General features: G+C 48.2%; 2 protein-coding genes across 17 annotated transcripts; both read left to right on the plus strand.

Annotated features, from left to right (window-relative positions):
- The first annotated feature begins 1,186 nt into the window (after positions 1-1,186).
- On the plus strand, positions 1,187-8,358 carry mlpha (melanophilin a). Of its 7 annotated transcripts, XM_028010533.1 has the most exons (16): positions 1,187-1,313; positions 1,961-2,074; positions 3,008-3,229; positions 3,670-3,782; positions 3,852-3,896; positions 4,007-4,065; positions 4,140-4,229; positions 4,307-4,436; positions 4,890-5,083; positions 5,182-5,262; positions 5,365-5,598; positions 6,245-6,415; positions 6,820-6,981; positions 7,090-7,137; positions 7,403-7,448; positions 7,737-7,904. In XM_028010533.1, exons 1-16 carry the CDS (start codon positions 1,192-1,194, stop codon positions 7,775-7,777), a joined length of 1,872 nt encoding a protein of 623 aa, XP_027866334.1. In that variant the 5' UTR covers positions 1,187-1,191; the 3' UTR covers positions 7,778-7,904. The 7 variants fall into 7 exon arrangements, with proteins under 7 accessions (XP_027866334.1, XP_027866329.1, XP_027866331.1 ...); XM_028010528.1 differs by lacking the exon at positions 7,403-7,448 and having other exon boundaries at positions 7,737-8,358; XM_028010530.1 differs by lacking the exon at positions 7,403-7,448 and having other exon boundaries at positions 4,307-4,409; positions 7,737-8,358.
- Positions 8,359-8,640: 282 nt separating this feature from the next.
- Positions 8,641-18,831, plus strand: LOC114140527 (leucine-rich repeat flightless-interacting protein 1-like). 10 transcript variants are annotated; one of them, XM_028010504.1, is made up of 15 exons: positions 8,643-9,459; positions 10,531-10,617; positions 11,440-11,583; positions 12,371-12,415; positions 12,498-12,548; positions 12,799-12,876; positions 12,991-13,026; positions 13,103-13,228; positions 13,318-13,488; positions 13,561-13,653; positions 13,959-14,051; positions 14,386-14,478; positions 15,349-15,466; positions 15,764-17,751; positions 17,833-18,831. In XM_028010504.1, the coding sequence occupies exons 1-14, from the start codon at positions 9,370-9,372 to the stop codon at positions 17,527-17,529; spliced, it is 2,991 nt and encodes a 996-aa protein (XP_027866305.1). In that variant the 5' UTR covers positions 8,643-9,369; the 3' UTR covers positions 17,530-17,751; positions 17,833-18,831. The 10 variants fall into 10 exon arrangements, with proteins under 10 accessions (XP_027866306.1, XP_027866308.1, XP_027866305.1 ...); XM_028010505.1 differs by lacking the exon at positions 12,799-12,876 and having other exon boundaries at positions 8,641-9,459; XM_028010507.1 differs by lacking the exons at positions 13,959-14,051; positions 14,386-14,478 and having other exon boundaries at positions 8,641-9,459.
- The last annotated feature ends 115 nt before the right edge of the window (positions 18,832-18,946 follow it).

Here is an 18,946-nt window from a genome sequence, read left to right on the forward strand (position 1 = left end):
CAACCGGACACCGTAGGAATGAAAAGCAGGAATGGAGAGAGAGAGACGAGCCGGGTCCAGGAAACTCTGGAGACGGTTCTGCTGCTTGACCCATCCCAACACGGTTCTGGTCCTGTGAACTCCCACCGCTGTGTGTGTTCCTGAAGGCGTCATGTTCAGGGACTGTGGGAAAAATGAGCTTCAGCTGAACAACAGAATCATAACTTTATTTCTAAACCAAAGCTGCTCATTTAAATAATTTATTCTGATGTCTCTTTTATTAACTGTAACTAAATATTTAACTTTTAAGACGTTTTGGATGGTGATCATGACGTCATAACCACAGCAGCCAATCAGATTGAGGTTTATGTCAGCCCATTTTCTCCTGCAGTCCCTGAAGGCACCACAACATCCAATTAGTTAGAATTGTGCAGAGCGCCCTCTGCTGGTCAGAACCACAAACTGCAGCTCTGTCAGCTTCAGGAGGCGACCTCTGGGTCACTGACCCGCTGGGACCAGAACCGGGACCACTGGGAGGACTGGTCGGGGCCTGGTTCTGTCTTCAGGTGTTTCCAGGTGTTTCCATGTGTCTCCAGGTGTTTCCATGTGTCTCCAGGTGTTTCAAGGTTTGTCCATGTGTCTCCAGGTGTTTCCATGTGTCTCCAGGAGTTTCCATGTGTCTCCATGTGTCTCCAGGTGTTTCCATGTGTCTCCATGTGTCTCCAGGTGTTTCCAGGTGTTTCCATGTGTCTCCAGGTGTTTCCATGTGTTTCCAGGTTTTTCCATGTGTTTCCAGGAGTTTCCATGTGTCTCCATGTGTTTCCATGTGTCTCCAGGTGTTTCCATGTGTCTCCAGGAGTTTCCATGTTTTTCCAGGTGTTTCCATGTGTCTCCAGGTGTTTCCATGTGTCTCCAGGTTTTTCCGTGTGTTTCCAGGTGTTTCCATGTGTCTCCAGGTGTTTCCATGTGTCTCCAGGTGTTTCCAGGTGTTTCCATGTGTCTCCAGGTGTTTCCATGTGTTTCCAGGTCTTTCCATGTGTTTCCAGGAGTTTCCATGTGTCTCCATGTGTTTCCATGTGTCTCCAGGTGTTTCCATGTGTCTCCAGGTTTTTCCGTGTGTTTCCAGGTGTTTCCATGTGTCTCCAGGTGTTTCCATGTGTCTCCAGGTGTTTCCATGTGTTTCCATGTGTCTCCAGGCTGTTTTCCTCGGTGATGTCACTTCCTGTCCTTATGAAACGCTGGCTCTGCCTCAGTGTGCGATCAGCTGATGTTCTCGGGGTTTTCCGTCTCATTTCTTCACTCAGCAGCTCCAGAGCGTCTCACACAGAAACACGGTGAGTTTTTATCTTCTTTAATCCACTTATATAATCTATTGATTATAGATTATTAGATTTGATCTCATATCTTCTCAGATGGTTTGTTTTGTTGAATTTGATTTAACTGCAGCTGATCTGCGGACAGTCAGGATCGTCATAAAGGCCACAGCGGCTCCAAAACCACCGGATTCAGGATTTATGATTTTTAAAGTATCTGAAGATAAATCTGTTGTTTTGTTTTGTTACATATAAAAATGTACTTAAAACTTTTTGCTAAGAATGTTTTTTCTTTAATTATTGCCTCAGGATGAAACCAAAGGTTATTAATTTGCATATTTTCCTGTAACATAAATGAAAATATTAGATTTTATTCCATTTCTACACAAACAGGAGGTTTCTGTTCATGTTTTCTAAATAATATAAAGTGTTTTTTTGCGATAGGTTTACATTTTTTTTCTGAATATTGTTAATTAAAGGTGGCTGAAGTGATATTGATTCTTTACTCATATTTTGTATTTTTTTTTCCTCTGAGTTTCTCATAAATAATATCTAGTTCTGCCCAGATTACTGGGAGTTTACGGTTTCATGTTTACACCAGACGGGTTCCCACAGCTGGACCCTGAGGAACTCCTGCAGTCAGGCCGTAATGTTTGGTTCTGTTCCAGGAAGATGGAGAGGAAGCTGGATCTTTCCCGTCTGACGGACGAAGAGGCCAAACACGTGTGGGAGGTGATCCAGCGCGACTTCAACCTGCGCAAGAATGAGGAGGAGAGGCTGACGTAGGTCCAGGTGGAGGTTCTGTTCACATCCCGGCTCATGTGACGCCGGCAGGAATGTGAGCGTGAAAGATGCTGTTGTTGCTGCAGCCGATCACGCCGCCGTCACACGCTCTGGATTCACAAAGATGCTCTGTTTCCGCTGGAGACTCCAACTCCCATCAGCCCCGGGGGCAGAGGCAGCTCTGCGGCTCTGCGGCTCAAATCACATTTCCACCGTGGAAATCAGATCCTGCTGCAGCAGAGCCACGAATCAGGAGGTTAACAGCTGATCAGCAGCAGCAGGCGGAGCATCAGAACCGGCCCAGGGGCGGCTCTAACTGGACCGCTGCCCTGGGCAAGAACCCCTTCTGCCCCCAAACTATTACAATGAAACCACTTATCAGATTTTATTCGTTTATTTTTATTTCAGCAGGAAACAGAGGAAACTAACTCCTCTGCACGTCGGGCCAACACATTCAGAGAAGATATGTTTTAGAAATGGATTATTCTGACCATTAATTAGATTAAACTGGCAGATTTTTAATTCAATCTCTCAAGCTTTTTTATTCAATATTAGAAATACATTCAGAGATAAAAACAAATAAATAATAAAGAAAATAAGTGTTTATATCAATGCCTTTTTTAGTGAATTTGAACTGAGTGAAGCTAAAACAGCAACAGGGGAGTTTTAAAGTTATTTTATCTTAAATGTATATTTTGTTCAGTTTTGGCTCTGAATGTTTAGTTTTTTCAACAAATTGTATTTTTTTAGTCTGTATACTTCTAAATCATGATTACTGTATTATTTCAGACCTAATTTTGTAGTCTAGTTGTTGGGCGCCCTCCTCTCTGTGCCGCCCTGGGCAGCTGCCCTCATCCTGGGTTTCCAGGATCAGAGGAAGTGGAGCGCTGTGCTGTGCGGTTCACCGTGGTTCCTGTCTTTCTCGCCTGCAGGGAGCTGAAGACGCGCATCGAGAAGGAGGACACGAAGCAGGAGCTGCTGGGCTCAGAGAGGAACGTCTCCGACTCGCTCTGCATCCGCTGCCTGCAGCCCTTCAAGTTCCTGGTCAACAGCAAGAGGCAGTGCCTGGACTGCCACATGTTCACCTGCAAGTCCTGCAGCCGCTACAACAAGAAGGAGCACGGCTGGGTGTGTGACAACTGCCGCATGACCAGGTGAGACAGAGAGGGACAGGGGACAGATGGAGGACGGCAGGTCATAGAAAGGTCAATAATAGACAGAGAGAAAGAGACAAGTCCATCTGGAGACGGTGTGGAGGTAAAGAGGCATTTGGACCATTAAGACAGAGGATGGACGGACGGACGGACGGACGGACGGATGGATGGTCGGATGGATGGATGGATGGATGGATGGACGGATGGACGGATGGATGGATGGATGGACGGATGGACGGATGGATGCTGCAGTAACCAGGTGTCTCTCAGGTCTGCTGTAATTCTCTGTCTTGAATCGTTCTGCTCTCAGTTCTGTCTTAATGTGTTGTGGATCAGAACCGGACCATCGGTCCTGGACCTGTTGCTGGTTCTACAGCCCCGTTGCCGGTTCTACAGACCGGGCCTTTGGGTGGTTCAGTTCTGTTCATTGTGTGCTTCAGGGTGCTGAAGATGGGGACTCTGGGCTGGTACCATGACAACGTGAGGAACCGCTTCAAACGCTTCGGCAGTGCCAAGGTGATGCGGTCGCTGTACAAGCGCCTGAACGGAGACGGTGAGTCTCACAGTGATGTTTCTGGACCTTGGTCCGGTTGTTCTGATCCTGCCTGTGTTTCTGGTTCAGGTGGTCGTGATGACGACACCCAGAGCATGCCGGATGTCGGCAGCCGTAAGTCTCTCAACAAGCCAGTCCAGTTTTTCAGAACTTCCTGCAGGTCCAGATGTCCGGCATGTGATTCTCTATGGCATAGTCCAAGTAAGCCTGCTGCTTTGTTTTAGATGGATACAACGGCACCGAGGACGATCCTGGAGAGGGCGAGGCTCAGAGCTACAAAGTGGTAAACAGGAACACCGGGGGGCTTTATGGGTTCGGTCAGAGCAGGAGTAACTGAAGCAGCTGTGTCCAATCTAGATGAGGAAGAATAAACGTCTGCTGTCGGTTCATCCCATGGACTTTGACTCAGAGGACTACCTTCCTCGCTCACGGCGACCTTCTGAGCAGGTAAAGTCCAGGCTGATGAAGACCGCAGATAAAACCTGGTACTAAGGAAGACACGTGTTTAATGACGCTATTTGAAGCAGATGCAGGATGATCGATATTACCGGAACGACGGGGACTACGACTACTACACTCACCGAGGGAACCGCAGAAAGAGTCTGGACCGCTACGCCATGAGACCCGGTCAGCAGGATAACACATGTTCTAAAGGTTCCCACATACTAGAGCATATTCTGTCTGAGTATACTGTCCGCTGGACGGTTGGGATTTCATTGTGTAGCTTTTGCTCCAGTTAGCAATTCAGGAGTTCAGAGTAGAGTCCTTGCAGTATCAGCTGAGGCCATTGGGATTTACGGTAAGGATACATCAGGGAGCCATCCATGTTCCACTAGGAGGAGACCTCTGGGCAAGTCCTGAGTATGGGCAAAGTCCTTTGTTCATAGTACACACATGAACAAAGTGTATTGTTCATGTGTGTATTGCCTGAAGGATAGAAACACTCTGGAATCCCCTAGATGAGTTTTTAGTAGCAGGGGAAAATAAAGTCTGGAGACCTCTGTACCAGGAGAAATTGAGGACGTCTTTTAAATCAGAAAGTTCAAATCAAAAAGACCCGTCTGCCCCTTGATGTGCATTTATTTCCCCATATCACTGCATCATCAGATGACTATGCAGACAACCGGATGGTCCGGACCCGCTCTCTGTCGAAGATCAGCTCCTCGGTGGCTAGGCAGCAGTATGTCGACACCTCCGACGAGGAAGAGTACCAGAGGTTTCCTCCTGTTCACCAGCAACCCCACCACCGCAGAAAGAACAGCAGAGCCTCTTCCCAGGAGAACCTGGGCCAAGCCCCACCTGTAAGGACACACAGACATTCAGAACCGAGGAACTGGAACTGGAAGGAGAGAGAACTTCCTGCTGAACGTGACATTTTCTGTCTGGATTCATTTTTCAGATCAATGAACTGAACAAGCGGATGTTCGCCATCGAGAGCCTGCTGAGCCGTCTGGAAGAGAAGATGACTCCTGCTGATGAGGTAAGACAGAACACAACCTGAAATCCTTGACTCACATGGAGAAGATGATAAACCCATCAGTCACTTTAGACTCAAATCCAGTAAAGTTGCTCCTTCCAACAGGCGTTGACTTCGTCAGCTCCAAATGAGGAGGAGAAGCTGAGGAGGAAGCTGAGTGAGCTGGCAGGAAACCTGAGCGATAAATGCCTGTCGTCAGATGATGAGGCTGGGAAAAAGGTTTTCCCTGGGACTAAAGGGTCTTCTGGCCTCAGGGGAGGACCAGTGGTCCCTCCGGTCTCCCGGAAGAACAAGGAGCTGAGCTCGTCCAGCGATGAGATGCCAACAGAGGCTCAAAAGGTACGACAGCAACTCAGAGAGAAGCAGCAAACAGGAACCTGGAGACCAACATCCTGCCCAGACCTTTGCTTTGAACCAAGTACTGCTGCTGCTGAACATCCAGGTTCCTGTTTGTGAAGGCATCAGCATGGCTCAGCTTTCACTGCAGCAGGTGTCTTTCCACCAGAACAAAGTCCAGACCAGCTCAGGACAAAGAACTTCCTGTTAGAGAAGAAAGGTCAAAGATCTGGCATTAACCTCAGTGCATGACGCCCTCCTCACTAACAGCCCGTCTCCTGCCTCACCATATTCCTGTCAGGTTGTGTTAATGTGAAGCAGCTACCTGTCTGGACCCAGGGATGGATGAACGCTGAAATCACCCTGGACCTAAGCTCTGTCCTCTAGCTGGGAAAATGTAAGGGTTAATGATATGATTCCTTCACTGTAGGTCTCAGGAAGGATCGGTGAACGAGTGTATTGTTCATGTGTGTATTGCAATCTGTCTAGTGGGTGGTGGACACACCACTAGATCCACCAGGATGTACCGGAGTTTCAGTTAGAGAAGTCGTCCAGACCCCGACTCCAGGATCTGGGGGTGTCCAGTCTGGTAGCTGCTGCAGATGTTGTTTTCCAGCTGCTAACATCTGTCCCTCTACATGGCTTTCAGAGATCCACTGCCGCCGCCCTCTGTGACCTCACCACTGAGGTCCTGAGAACCATTAACGCCACAGAAAACGCAATGGTCGAGTACGGCCTCGCAGAGCCGATCGACAGGTCCCTCTTAGTTGGCCCTGACGTAAAGCAGGCCGATGATGCTTTCAGGGAACTTGAGGAAAATGTAAGCTTCCAACGTGACCTGCATGATTCGCCCCCCTCCCTACATGGGACCCATCCCTACACTAAGATCAGCCCCAGAGCCTCCTCTGAAGCATGACCTAATGTCCGGACTGGCTTAACCCTCCACTGGCTGCTGTGTGTCCAGTTAAACAGGGAAACACACTGGGTCCAGTTAGGGTCCGGTTCCATCGAGCTCCTCACCAGCACCAATCTCAACTAGAACTCACTCCAACGGTTCCTCTATGTTGGAAAATGTAGACTAAAGCAGCAGACTACTGGAACCTAAAGAGGAACCTAGCAGGAGTTCAGTGTGTTCCCCTGACCTTCAGCTCTGTCAGCTTCATCATAATCACCATCAGCTTCCTGTCCGATGACCAGTCTGTGTCTGTCCTCCTACCTGTCCAGGTGTACATCACGGCCGGACAGTCGTATGAGCTGGAGTCTAAGCTGCGGCGACTCGAGCAAAGCGCCAAGAACCGTTTTGGAGGGACGACGGACTCTGAGCTGTCGGAGCTGGAGGATGTGGTGGCGCTGACTGCCGCCAGAGTACAGAGCGCCGAGAGCGAGGTTGGTTGGGGTCTGCCATCTTTGTTTATCCATAACATCTCAGCTTTGACATGTGGACTTTGGGTTGTTGGTTTCTGGTCCTTCACTGTGGGTCTGTTTGCTCTCCAGGTGTCGGACATTGAGAGTAAAATCGCAGCTCTGAGCGCCAAGAAGAAGGTCAGTTTGAGATCAGAAGCTGTCCTTCTTCATCTGACTGTTAGATGTTTCCTGGTCCAGGTTTGACCCGGTTTAATGAACAGAGACCAGATCCATTCATATCCTTCTGTTCAGCTGAGCCACATTCAGTCAACAGATGAAATGTCCATCATCATGTCTCCATGTGATTCTGGACACCAAACTGTTAAAGTTTGTTAATCAGCTCATGTTCTATGCAGACGACGTTGTTCTAATAAAAAGGTTCTGTTCTGATGAAACCCTGCAGGTTTCTGGATCTCATCAGAAGAAACGGACCGCTTCAGACCTGCCCAGTGAGAACCGCTTTCATCTTATTGGTTATAGCAGTAGCGGGCAGCGCTAACTACACAGTTACCTATGCTAACCCTAAAACTCAGTGCTAAAGTGCTATTGCAACATAATAATTAGTGGAAGCTAATGCTAAAGTGCTCTAACAACATGGTAATTAGTAGAAGCTAGCGCTATATGCTAAGCAATAATTTAGCTCTGCTTGTATCACATTAGCTGATATTTGCCCAATGCTGGTTATTGATCCACCTGAGCGCCGCTGATCTGCTCTAACTTGTCGTTGTTGTTGGCAGAGAGTAACGGCGCTCCTTGGAGAACCAGCAATATGTTCTGAACCAGGCCCGGTTTCAGGATGCAGTTCACTCCTCTTCCTCCTGCTCTTCAGCCTCCTTCATCAATGTTCACGGACCGGAACCGGGACACACAACAAATCAGAGGAACATCATGGAGTTCAGAGAACCTGCAGATGGAGTTTAAACCTGAAGGGTTGGATCTTTGGGTTATTTTATTCTGTTCTTTACTCCTGATAAACCACCAGGAAGGTCCAACAGAACCAGAGGATCCTTCTGAGATTCAGGATTCTGTCTGCATCTGATTGGTTCTGAGTTCTAGAAGATTCTTCGACATTACAACTGGCACATAGAGTATCTCACATCGATTTCTTCTTCTTTTACTTTTAAAACATAAAGTCTGATTTTAAATCATGATTTCATTTATTCTGTCAAATCAATCGACTCTGAGTGGAAAAGTAATCACACCCCCTGGTGAAATTATTGAAATTAACTCTTTAATCTCATATCGCTGGTTCAGTTTGTCCAGCCACACCTGGTTCCCGTTTCCTCCGCACTCTGAAGGACTGATGATGATGATGATGATGTGTTTAGCTTCTGTTCAATAAACAACATAAACAACTCAGCAGTTATTGATCTCTCATAATTGTAAACATGCTGCTGACTAGACATGATGGGAGGGGATGGGTGGAGCCGCCCCGACATCATGCCGCCCTGGGAGTTCGCCAGAATATATATCTGGGAAAAATGAAACATTTCTGAGTTGAAATAAAAAAAAGCAGACATTTACGACTTTTCAGAAATTTGCTACATTTTTCTTAAAAAATTCTGAGATTAATTTCAAAATTGTTGATTTTTTTTGGCTGAAATTTATTAATTTTTTCTATCTGCAATGGCCCTAACACGTCGTCGTATTTTAATATTTTAGACCTCAGTTGGTTGGGAAAAAATGACCTTTTAATACCCTGGTTCCGTTTCCGGTGGCTATGTTTTCATTTTCTTATCGTTGCGGGTCACGGGCTCTTAATTTGTAGGGGTACTTCCGCCGCGCCGGAGTTCCGCGCTAGCTGCGCAGCGGTGACGGAGCGGCGCCGCGCCTCTCCTCCGCAGTGGATCCGTGTCTCCGGGCTCCGGTCTCGGTGCGGCAGCGGCTCATCTGACCGCGGCACGGCGCTCTGCTCTCGGCTGCCGGAGCTCCGCCGCAGCGGCCCGAACTGGGGGCGGATTAGCGGGCCGACGGGCCGCTGAGCAACCCGGACTCTGATACTCACCCTGACGCTGGTCCGGTTCGGTGTTCTGACTGGGAGCAGCTAACCGCCATCTGCAGCGGCAGAACGGACCCATCAGCACCGAACCGCACTAACAGAACCTCTAATTTTACAAGGGAACGGGATAATCATGGGTTCTGGAGAGTCCGGGTCACAGGTCTGAGTGATCCGGACTAAATCAGAACCGAGGTGATATTTCGGCTGCAGGTAAAGTTCTGAGGGATGGGTCCATCAGGACTCGGAACCGAGACAAGGTGACCGAACTGACGGGTTTAACACTGGAACAGGGCCGTTCTGCTGCTGCACCTCCAGAACCGCATGTCCAGAACCTCAGGAGAGCTCGGCTGCAGGTAGAGCCATCCGGAACCATGGGAACCCAGGGCCCGGGCCGGAAGAGGATTCCGAACCGGGACAAGCTGGCTGCGGAGGAGGATGCGCTGAGCCAGATAGCGCGAGAGGTAAACTTCATCATCATCATCTTCATCATCAATAAACATGATGGGTAATCAATCAGACAGGCTGATTATCAGAATGATCAGTAATAAACAGGCTGATTAATAATGAACAGATTGATCAATGATAAAATAGATGATCAGTAATAATCAGGCTGATTGATTAGATCAGATGTCTAACTGGTTTATCAGGAATTAAAATCAGAATTATTCTTATTTATGAGGAACATCAGGTGATTCTGGACCCATTAACCAGAACCAGAACCAGAACCACCTGCAATCTCATCTCAATACTACAGTCAGTGGTACCTGGACGGGTTTTCAGGGATCAGTGGACCAACCAGAACCATCAATCGGTTCAACGACTGACTAGGGTCTAACCAGTATGGCTCAACCAGTGGGACCAACCGGTTGGGTCCAGTTGGTTGGTCCAACCAAAGGCTGAAACCAGTAGATGACCAGTTGGTCCAGTCACTCAGGTTCCACCATCGGCTCCATAAAGCTGATTATTGGTATAACTGGGTATCAATGAGGCTGATTGGTGATGACTGTGATGCTGGTCTCCTGCTGGTACCGTCTGGTCCCTCAGACTGGTTCTGGTCTCTGACCCAGATCCAGTCAGAACCAGCCTTAAACTGGGGGGTCTCCTCCTCCCACTGACCTACTGGGAGCGGCCACAGCAGACTGGTTTGTTACTGGGACTGTCTGACCCGCCTGCTGTAATCCGGTGGAGCTCCAGTAATAATCCACAGCTCAGACGGCATCATCATCTTCATCTTCATCACTGATAAACAGATTTCACAGAAACTACAGACAAAAATCATCAGAAATAAAATTAACCAGGAATTAAAAGAAAGAAAACATTTTTATAAAGAAACGTTTCAGTTTAAAATTCATTTATTGATATAAATAATATTTAAATGTAAAAATATTGAAACATGGAGCCGCTCTGTCTCCCCCTGCTGGCCGCCGCTGTAATCACACCCAGCCTTTGTTAAAAAGTTTCTTTCCTGTTTTTATGTTTGATCGATTATTGATGATTGGTGATTTCTGCTGATGGATGAATGTGTTCCACAGGCGGAGGCCCGGCTGGCGGCGAAGCGGGCCGCCAGAGCCGAGGCCCGGGAGATCCGGATGAAGGAGCTGGAGAGGCAGCAGAAGGAGGTGAGCGCTCTTATTCTGAAATCGGCTCCGGTCGGGGTTATTGATCCGACAGCTGATTGGATCACAGACCAGCCTGTCAGGACGGGTCAGAGCAGCTGATGGGGTCATGTGATAGCAGGTCAAAGGTCAGGATGAGAGGATCAGGATCAGCTGCTGCGGTGAGTTTAATTAAAACTTTACAGTTTATGATGAAACCAAAGAGGTTCTGAAGGTTCTGAAGGTTCTGGGTCCAGTCTGTCTGGTTACCGTGGAAACAAAGGAGATTAACTCCAGACTAACAAGAACTTTGTACAGGAACAGAACCCGGATCAGAACCTGGGAAACAAACAGGAAACCTGGAAATGATGAAAATGAATCAGAAGAAAAACTGCAGGAAATAATCCAGAATAATCTGAGAGAAAATCTGATTTTAGAGGAAAAATAAAGAAATTTTACAGCAAAACCTGGAAGAAAACAAAAAGGAAAAAATAATGAATTTAATAAAAATGATTTAAGGAAAACAGAGAAAGAAGCAGAAAAATAACTTTTTAAAAGTTGATCAACTTAATTTTGATTATCAGAAAAAACCAATGAATTTATATGAATGTTGATATTTATTGATTAGATGGAGAGATTATTAATGATTCAGTAACAACAGCATTAATTCATTTATTCATCTGGTTTTGAATGAAATGTTTTCTGTACCATCCAAGACGGAAAATCAGAAAATATCAGAAAAACTGATAAAAAAAGTGAATCCAGAACTTTTAAAGGTCCGATCAGCCTGACCTCCTCCTCTTGTTTCCTCCTCTTCCTCCTCCTCTTCCTCTCCATGTGGTGCAGCTGTTTCACAGCACCAAGGTAGGTCCAGTTCTCCCAGTTCTCCCAGTCCTCCCAGTCCCTGTTCCTGCCTCTAACCCTCTGGTCTGGTCTCCTCAGAAGTATTATGGTCTGGATAACAAGTGGGGTCACATCGAGCAGTGGATGGTAGGACCGGTTCTGTCCAGCAGAACCTCCTTCACAGCTCCAGTGTGGCGGGTCGGGTCCGGTTCTCCTGGTTCTGGAGGAACCAGGCCTCCCACTGAGAGAGGCTGCATGTTGTCTGTTCTGCACGCGCTCAGTAGGGTTCTGATCCCGGTTCTGATCCCGGTTCTGATCCGGGTTCTGACCCGGTTCTGATCCCGGTTCTGATCCGGGTTCTGCATGCTCCGCTCTGCTCCAGATGATCATTGAATTATTTTATTCTTGCCTCCTGCTTTTTATTGATTCCATTTTTTAAATGTTTTTATTGTTTAATATCTTTATAACATAAACTTTGATTTTAGTTTATTTAAAATGTTTTAAATAAACATTTTAAAATAATGTTTATTATTAAAACAGAAGATGTTTAACAGAAAACATTTTATGTTTTAAAATCACATTTTTCATTTTCTTTAGTAATTTATCTTTTAATTGTTTTATTTATTTTCTTTGATAGTTTTTTTATTATTTCACCTCCATGCTGTGAATTCATCCCTGCTCGCTGTCTGTCAGGCTGTTTGCCCTGCTCGCTGTCTGTCAGGCTGTTTGCCCTGCTCGCTGTTTGCCCTGTTTTCTGTCTGTCAGGCTGTTTGCCCTGCTCGCTGTCTGTCAGGCTGTTTGCCCTGCTCGCTGTTTGCCCTGTTTTCTGTCTGTCAGGCTGTTTGCCCTGCTCGCTGTCTGTCAGGTGAACCTTCTGCAGACTCCTTCTTCTTCTTCTCCTACTTTAACACGTTTCTTCTTCATGGCCTTTCAGGAGGACAGCGAGCGTTACTCTCGTCTCTCTCGGAGACACACCTCGGTCTGTATCTCTTCTTCTTCTTCTCTTTCTTCTTCTTCTGTTTGCTCTCAGCTGCAGTGATCCTGTAATCGTTTGTCTGTAGATCTCTGATGATGAGGAGAGAATGTCTGTGGGCAGCCGGGGCAGCTACCGGGTGAGTGGACCAGAACCCAGCTGCAGGTCCGGGTTCATTGGACTAGAGTCCAGCCCGGCTCCTCTGGATGCAGCTCAGTAAACAGACCTGAGAGAAGGAACTGGTCTAGATTAGTCAGAACCGGTCTGAACTAGTTTTTCATCGCCCTGTAGCTCTGATAATCTTCATTCTTCCTCTTCACTAACATGTTCTTCATTTCTTTCCTTTCCTTGCTTCCTTTCCTTGCCTCCCGTCCTTCCTGCCCCCTCAGCCCTCGGACTACGGCGGCCTCCTGGCCTCCAGCTCTCGGGCCTCCTCCAGGGCCAGCTCGGCCCGGGCCAGCCCTGTGGTGAGACAGTTAACGCCCTCTGGCTCCCTCTGCTGGCTCTCTGGGGTGTTGCAGGCGACGAAGCCGATTAATTGATTAGATTGGTCGGTTACTGATCAGGTTCTGTGTGTACAGGTGGAGGAGAAGACGGACCGGGAGTTCACTGACAAGGTGAGGTCACTGACCCTGGGCTGGTCAGACAGGATAGAGGCGGTCCTCAGTGTCTCTCTCTCTCGCTCTCCCTCAGGGCTCCAGGACGGCGTCCACGCTGTCCGCCGCCACACTGGCCTCGCTGGGCGGAGCCTCGTCACGCAGGGGAAGCTGTGACACGTCGTTCTCCGTGGAAACGGAGGCCTCAATCAGAGAGATGAAGGTACTCCAGCTGTCAGCCTGACCACAGATCTGGACACTCCGGTCCGGTCAGAACCAACAGGACTGATCATGTGACCCGTGCCTGTGCAGGACTCGCTGGCGGAGGCGGAGGAGAAGTACCGCAGGGCCATGGTGTCCAACGCTCAGCTGCACAACGACAAGACGGCGCTGATGTTCCAGGTGGAGAACCTGATGGAGGAGCTGAGCGACGTGGAGGAGCTGCTGTGGGAGGCCCGGCGCCGCTGGGACGACGCCACCAAGGTGAGGAAGAGGATGATGACGATGACGATGATGATGAAGGTGTTGTTAGATCTTGGTCTGATGTCTCTCCAGGAGCTGGAGCGTGAGCGCCAGGCCCACAGCGTCCTGAAGGTCCAGTTCAGTCAAACAGAGGAAACTCTGAGGAAAACCAACGAGCTGCTGACGGTGAGACACAATCACTGGAGTGGCCTAGTCAAAGCCCTGACCTGCAGCCTGACCTTCACCAGGTCGTTCCTGCTGGAGAACCCTCCATTGTTTCTGAATGAAATGAATTCTGTAGAGAAGAAAGGGTCAAAGGTCACCCTCTGATGCAGGGTGTGATTACTTTCTCCATCCTGCTGTATTAACTTAACACACTTCAGATTCATCATCTTGTTCCACCTAAACTAACTCTTCCTGTTTCCTGCTCCTGACCTTCCTCTTCCTCCTGCTCTTCCTCCTGCTGCTCTCTGCTGCCCTCTGGTGGACAGGAAGTGTCTGATCTGCGTCAGAAGAGCAGCAGCTACCGGCAGGAGATCTCTGACCTGCAGGAAGCTCTGCAGTGGAAGGAGAAGAAGATCGCGGTAGGACGCTGCTCTTGTTCCCAGAGGCAGAGGAACCAGAACCAGAACCAGTCCTCTGGTCCTGGTCTGAACATTTGGTCCCAGGACTTAAGATACATCCAGAGTGATGCATCTCTCTGCTACCATCTGTGCAGAGCCACCATGATTGGCTGAGTTAAATCAGTGGTAGATGTGTTTGGAGCAGTCTTTATTTGACAGGAACAGAACAGAACCAAGGAAGGTTGTTTGGTTCTTTTCTGCCTCTGAGAAACGTCTCCAAGCTGTTTTCCACTGTTTCCTGTTTCCTAACCTTGTTTCCTCTTTAACCTCCTTCACTACCTCCTTCCTGCGTCAGGCGTTAGAGCGCCACAGAGAAATCTCCGACATCGTTCGGATCGAACGCGACCAGCTCACAGATGAGGTTGTCCAACTGCGAGACTCACTGAAGGTACCAGAAAAACCCAACTACAACTTTGACCCTGCAGAGATACAGACACCTGGCGATGAAGATCCTCGGGTTTTCTTTCAGGACCGTTGTTTGGCCTGTCTGCCAAAGGTTCCTCTTCCACAGGAACAACAGCGTGGGAGTCGTAGCGGGTCTAACTGTGGAACCTTGCTGCCTTTAGCAAATCCATTGTTAGCCGGATGATGAAAAGCTTTTTAAAAGTTAAACAAGCCAATAACAGAGCTCTAAAATTGCTCAATAAAAACTTAGCATTAAGGTTCTGGAGTGGCCCAGCAAGAGTCCACATCTGAATCTGTGGAGGAATCAGTTCAGTGTTGAAAACGAGTTCACTGTAACAGCAGACTACATGTAGAGATTCCCTGAACTCACCACAGATTCAGACAGGAACCCTATAGAGGATAAAGACCCCCACTTACTCTGGAGTACTTTGGCCCGCGGCGGTCCACTTGTGCTTGAGTTGGACTCAGTTTGGATGTTTACCGTAAACCTTAATTTTTGTGGCCTTGTACGCCTGAGGTCTTGCATCCGATCCTCAAATGTCACTGGCCTTTCGACTGCCGGATGGATCCCTGCTCACTCATACAGTGGAATTACTTCTTGCCATGTCAGTAAGTTTTCAAGGACCTGGCCATAACTCATTCATTTCATTCAGGTGTTTCAGAGCAGGGTTGCATTCAAAAATTGTCAAACAGTGACATTTGAGGAATGGAATTGCGGACCCCATTGAGACGTCACATTGGTTCTGAGCCCAGCAAGAGTCTGGGCAGATGTTTGCAGATGTTTCTCTATTAAGCCACCAAGGAGACAGAAACTGTCTTCAAAGTTACCAAGCTACGACTCTCTGCCCAATAGACCCATGGAGTGGTCATCTCTCCTGACACCGCCACCAACGGCGACGCAGACCAGACTGAGGAATCTCCCTCCCTATTGGCCGAGGACTCGCCTCACAGCGGGAGAGAGAGCATACTTGGTAGGAAGGAGTAATTGTTTCATTTTACTAAAACTTTCAGACATCTAACCAAACCTTTGATTTCCTTTAATCATCACTTCTGGACAGGAGACTAGAGTGCATGAAGTCGATGATTGACCTGTGCATGTCTGGTTTTTAATCGTGGACCTGATCCTGAAGAACATCTGAGCTACTGTTCTCCTGTAATTCCTCTGTGATCCTCCTTTTCCTATCGACTCGGTTAATCTCCTACTTTCTGCTTTCCTTCCTGAATGTGGACACTGTTTGGTCTTCCAACGTCTCTTCATGGTCTTTCAGGGAAGGCTTCACAGCAGCAGCCAGCAGATGGCAGCAAAACCCCTCAAAATGACCCCAAAGATAACAAAAGGTCACTGCCACAGAACATGATCTCTGTGAGCGACCAAACCAGACCATCCAGAGAAAAACGAAACCCAACTGAGAAACATCCAGGCAGAAACCGACAAACACGGAGCAAGGCAGGTAAAAAGGATCCGACCAAAAAGCTTCCTGTTAGAGCGGACGGAAATGAGGCAAACAAGAAACAGCTTAGCAAAGAAGATCCAGCTCAGAAAGTCTTCAGATCCAGACTTGTTCCACCGCGATCTGCTAAAGACATTATCCTGGGTAACCGAGCCATGGTGTTGGGCCTGTCAGCTGCTGAGAAACTGAGCTCTCCATCTGAGGAGGCGATAACGCAGGACGCCTCTTTGGCTCTGCAAAGTGAATCTTCTTCCTCTGAAACAAACTTTGAACAAAAGCATATGAGTACTTCAGATCTGGGATCCCAAAGTCAAGATGAAGACAGGAATGCGGAAGATGAAGTTTCAGGTTTCAGTGAAGAAGGTCCCAGCCTCGAAGCTGCAGCAGAGTCCAACAAGTCAAAGGCTGAGGCTGCAGGTGGTGAAGAAGGCTCCATCAGGAGGACAGAAGTCAGTCCGGAAACCAAAGTACATTTCGCATCTCCTCCTGAGAACCAAAGTACTGGAGAACCACTCCAAAGAGCTGCTCAGGTGCACAAAGCTTGCCCTGAAAGCCCAAAGACAACATCTCCCTTTCCTCCAGAAGAAATGTGGACCAGTCTGGTGATGAATGTTCAAGATTTGCTCCAAGGACTAGAGGATAAACCAGGGTTTGTAGTAGAAATCTCAAGAATCTTCTCAGAAATCCTGATGTGTCTCCACCACTGGATCTCAGATTTGGAGAACACACTAAGGAACAGAGTAGGACGTGAGTCCTGTCTGAATGATGGAGGTGGACATGAATCAGTGTGGCCATTGAGGGGAACCAGACTCTCCACGTGGCTTCTGACAAGCCTAACCAGAGAAACAGCAGAAGGTCCTGGATGTGAAGAAGAACATCTGGCTGGATGTTCTGCATCACCAAGAGTCAATTCAGCCAGAGAAAGGATGGAGGACCCATCTGGTTCCTCAAGCAGAGTTTGTTCAACTTCTCATGATCATTGTACCACTAATGACGAAAGAGAGATGAGGTCTAGAGCAAGAGACGTGGAGCTGAAAGCTGAGTCGGAAGCCAGTCCACCTGATTCTCCTCTAAAAACCGTGTCTGGCGACTTTGTTTTTGTTGATTTGCATTTTTCTGAATCTCACAAGAACTCAACAGACTTCAGGTCTGACAGTCAAACTCATGTTCTGACTTCTGTCAAAGACTCAAAGGAGCTTGGAGGGAACTGCAGTTCATCAGCACACTCCAGTGTTGGACAAAGTTCCTTCGTCAGGAGGTTCATGGAGGTGACCGCTGAAGAAATCAGGGCCTTGGCTGTTCCTGAGCTGGCTCTGGTGGGCCTCCAGGAGGGACGGCGGCTGGACCGGTCCAGTGTTGGTTCTACTGAGGAGCTGTCGGTTGGAGACATGGACAGCTGTGAGGAGGCTGATGAAGAAGAGGAGGTCCAACTGCTTCCATCACAGCAACAGAACCGATCCACCATGGAGGATGAGGTCCAGGTTATCGCTCCACCGCTGGGCACCATGGAACCAGAAACAGAACATGAAGAACCCGGTCTGGACAGCGGGAAAAATGACAACACAGATTGCAAGCTTTCATGAGCTCAGGAGCGCCCTCTGCTGCTGGTCTTCATGAACATCGAACACATTCATGTTCAAATGTTTATGTTAGAAGAAAACATGTTGACTGGTAGTTCAGGCTCGAGCCAGAAGAAAGCAGAGACTCACATCAAGAGTTAGAATCTGGAAATCTAAATGTGTGGAGTGACCGATGAAGGTGTGAAGTGACCGATGAAGGTGTGATGTGACCGATGAAGGTGTGGAGTGGCCGATGAAGGTGTGGAGTGGCCGATGAAGGTGTGGAGTGGCCGATGAAGGTGTGGAGTGGCCGATGAAGGTGTGGAGTGGCCGATGAAGGTGTGGAGTGACCGATGAAGGTGTGGAGTGACCGATGAAGGTTTGGATGACCGATGAAGGTGTGGAGTGACCGATGAAGGTGTGGAGTGACCGATGAAGGTGTGGAGTGACCGATGAAGGTGTGGAGTGACCGATGAAGGTTTGGATGACCGATGAAGGTGTGGAGTGACCGATGAAGGTGTGGAGTGGCCGATGAAGGTGTGGAGTGACCGATGAAGGTGTGGAGTGACCGATGAAGGTTTGGATGACCGATGAAGGTGTGGAGTGACCGATGAAGGTGTGGAGTGGCCGATGAAGGTGTGGAGTGGCCGATGAAGGTGTGGAGTGACCGATGAAGGTGTGGAGTGACCGATGAAGGTGTGGAGTGACCGATGAAGGTGTGGAGTGACCGATGAAGGTTTGGATGACCGATGAAGGTGTGGAGTGACCGATGAAGGTGTGGAGTGACCGATGAAGGTGTGGAGTGACCGATGTAGGTTTGGATGACTGATGAAGGTGTGGAGTGACCGATGAAGGTGTGGAGTGACCGATGAAGGTGTGGAGTGACCGATGAAGGTGTGGAGTGACCGATGAAGGTGTGGAGTGACCGATGAAGGTGTGGAGTGACCGATGAAGGTTTGGATGACCGATGAAGGTGTGGAGTGACCGATGAAGGTGTGGAGTGACCGATGAAGGTGTGGAGTGACCGATGTAGGTTTGGATGACTGATGAAGGTGTGGAGTGACCGATGAAGGTGTGGAGTGACCGATGAAGGTGTGGAGTGACCGATGAAGGTTTGGATGACAGATGAAGGTGTGGAGTGACCGATGAAGGTGTGGAGTGACCGATGAAGGTGTGGAGTGACCGATGGGAAAGTAGCTTTGAATGTGTTGGAATAACTAATCTTCTGATTATAACATATGTAAGTTTCTACTGAGAAGACGTGTTCCTGAAAAACAAGGATAGAAACGTTTTCATATCTGGTAATAAATGTTTATCTGAATCCTGGACTTGTGTGTTTTGGTGGTTTTGTCCCAGCCATCAGTAGATGATGTTCTCCACACCTGAAGGGTAAGCTGACTTCCTTCTCCGTGTCTCCAGATCACATCAGAAATCATGAGAA

This window comes from Xiphophorus couchianus, chromosome 24 (genome assembly GCF_001444195.1).
Source record: "Xiphophorus couchianus chromosome 24, X_couchianus-1.0, whole genome shotgun sequence".
Lineage (NCBI taxonomy): Eukaryota > Metazoa > Chordata > Actinopteri > Cyprinodontiformes > Poeciliidae > Xiphophorus > Xiphophorus couchianus.

What these genes read in the sequence shown, in the direction of transcription:
- LOC114140527 (XM_028010504.1), top strand. Translation starts at nt 9,370, where the DNA reads ATGGGAACCCAGGGCCCGGGCCGGAAGAGGATTCCGAACCGGGACAAG. An exon ending in CGGCCCGGGCCAGCCCTGTG is followed by an intron (nt 12,877 to 12,990) that starts GTGAGACAGTTA and finishes CTGTGTGTACAG; the next exon opens with GTGGAGGAGAAGACGGACCG. An exon ending in CCTCAATCAGAGAGATGAAG is followed by an intron (nt 13,229 to 13,317) that starts GTACTCCAGCTG and finishes GTGCCTGTGCAG; the next exon opens with GACTCGCTGGCGGAGGCGGA.
- mlpha (XM_028010528.1), top strand. Translation starts at nt 1,192, where the DNA reads ATGTCACTTCCTGTCCTTATGAAACGCTGGCTCTGCCTCAGTGTGCGA. An exon ending in AATGAGGAGGAGAGGCTGAC is followed by an intron (nt 2,075 to 3,007) that starts GTAGGTCCAGGT and finishes TCTCGCCTGCAG; the next exon opens with GGAGCTGAAGACGCGCATCG. An exon ending in TACAGAGCGCCGAGAGCGAG is followed by an intron (nt 6,982 to 7,089) that starts GTTGGTTGGGGT and finishes TTTGCTCTCCAG; the next exon opens with GTGTCGGACATTGAGAGTAA.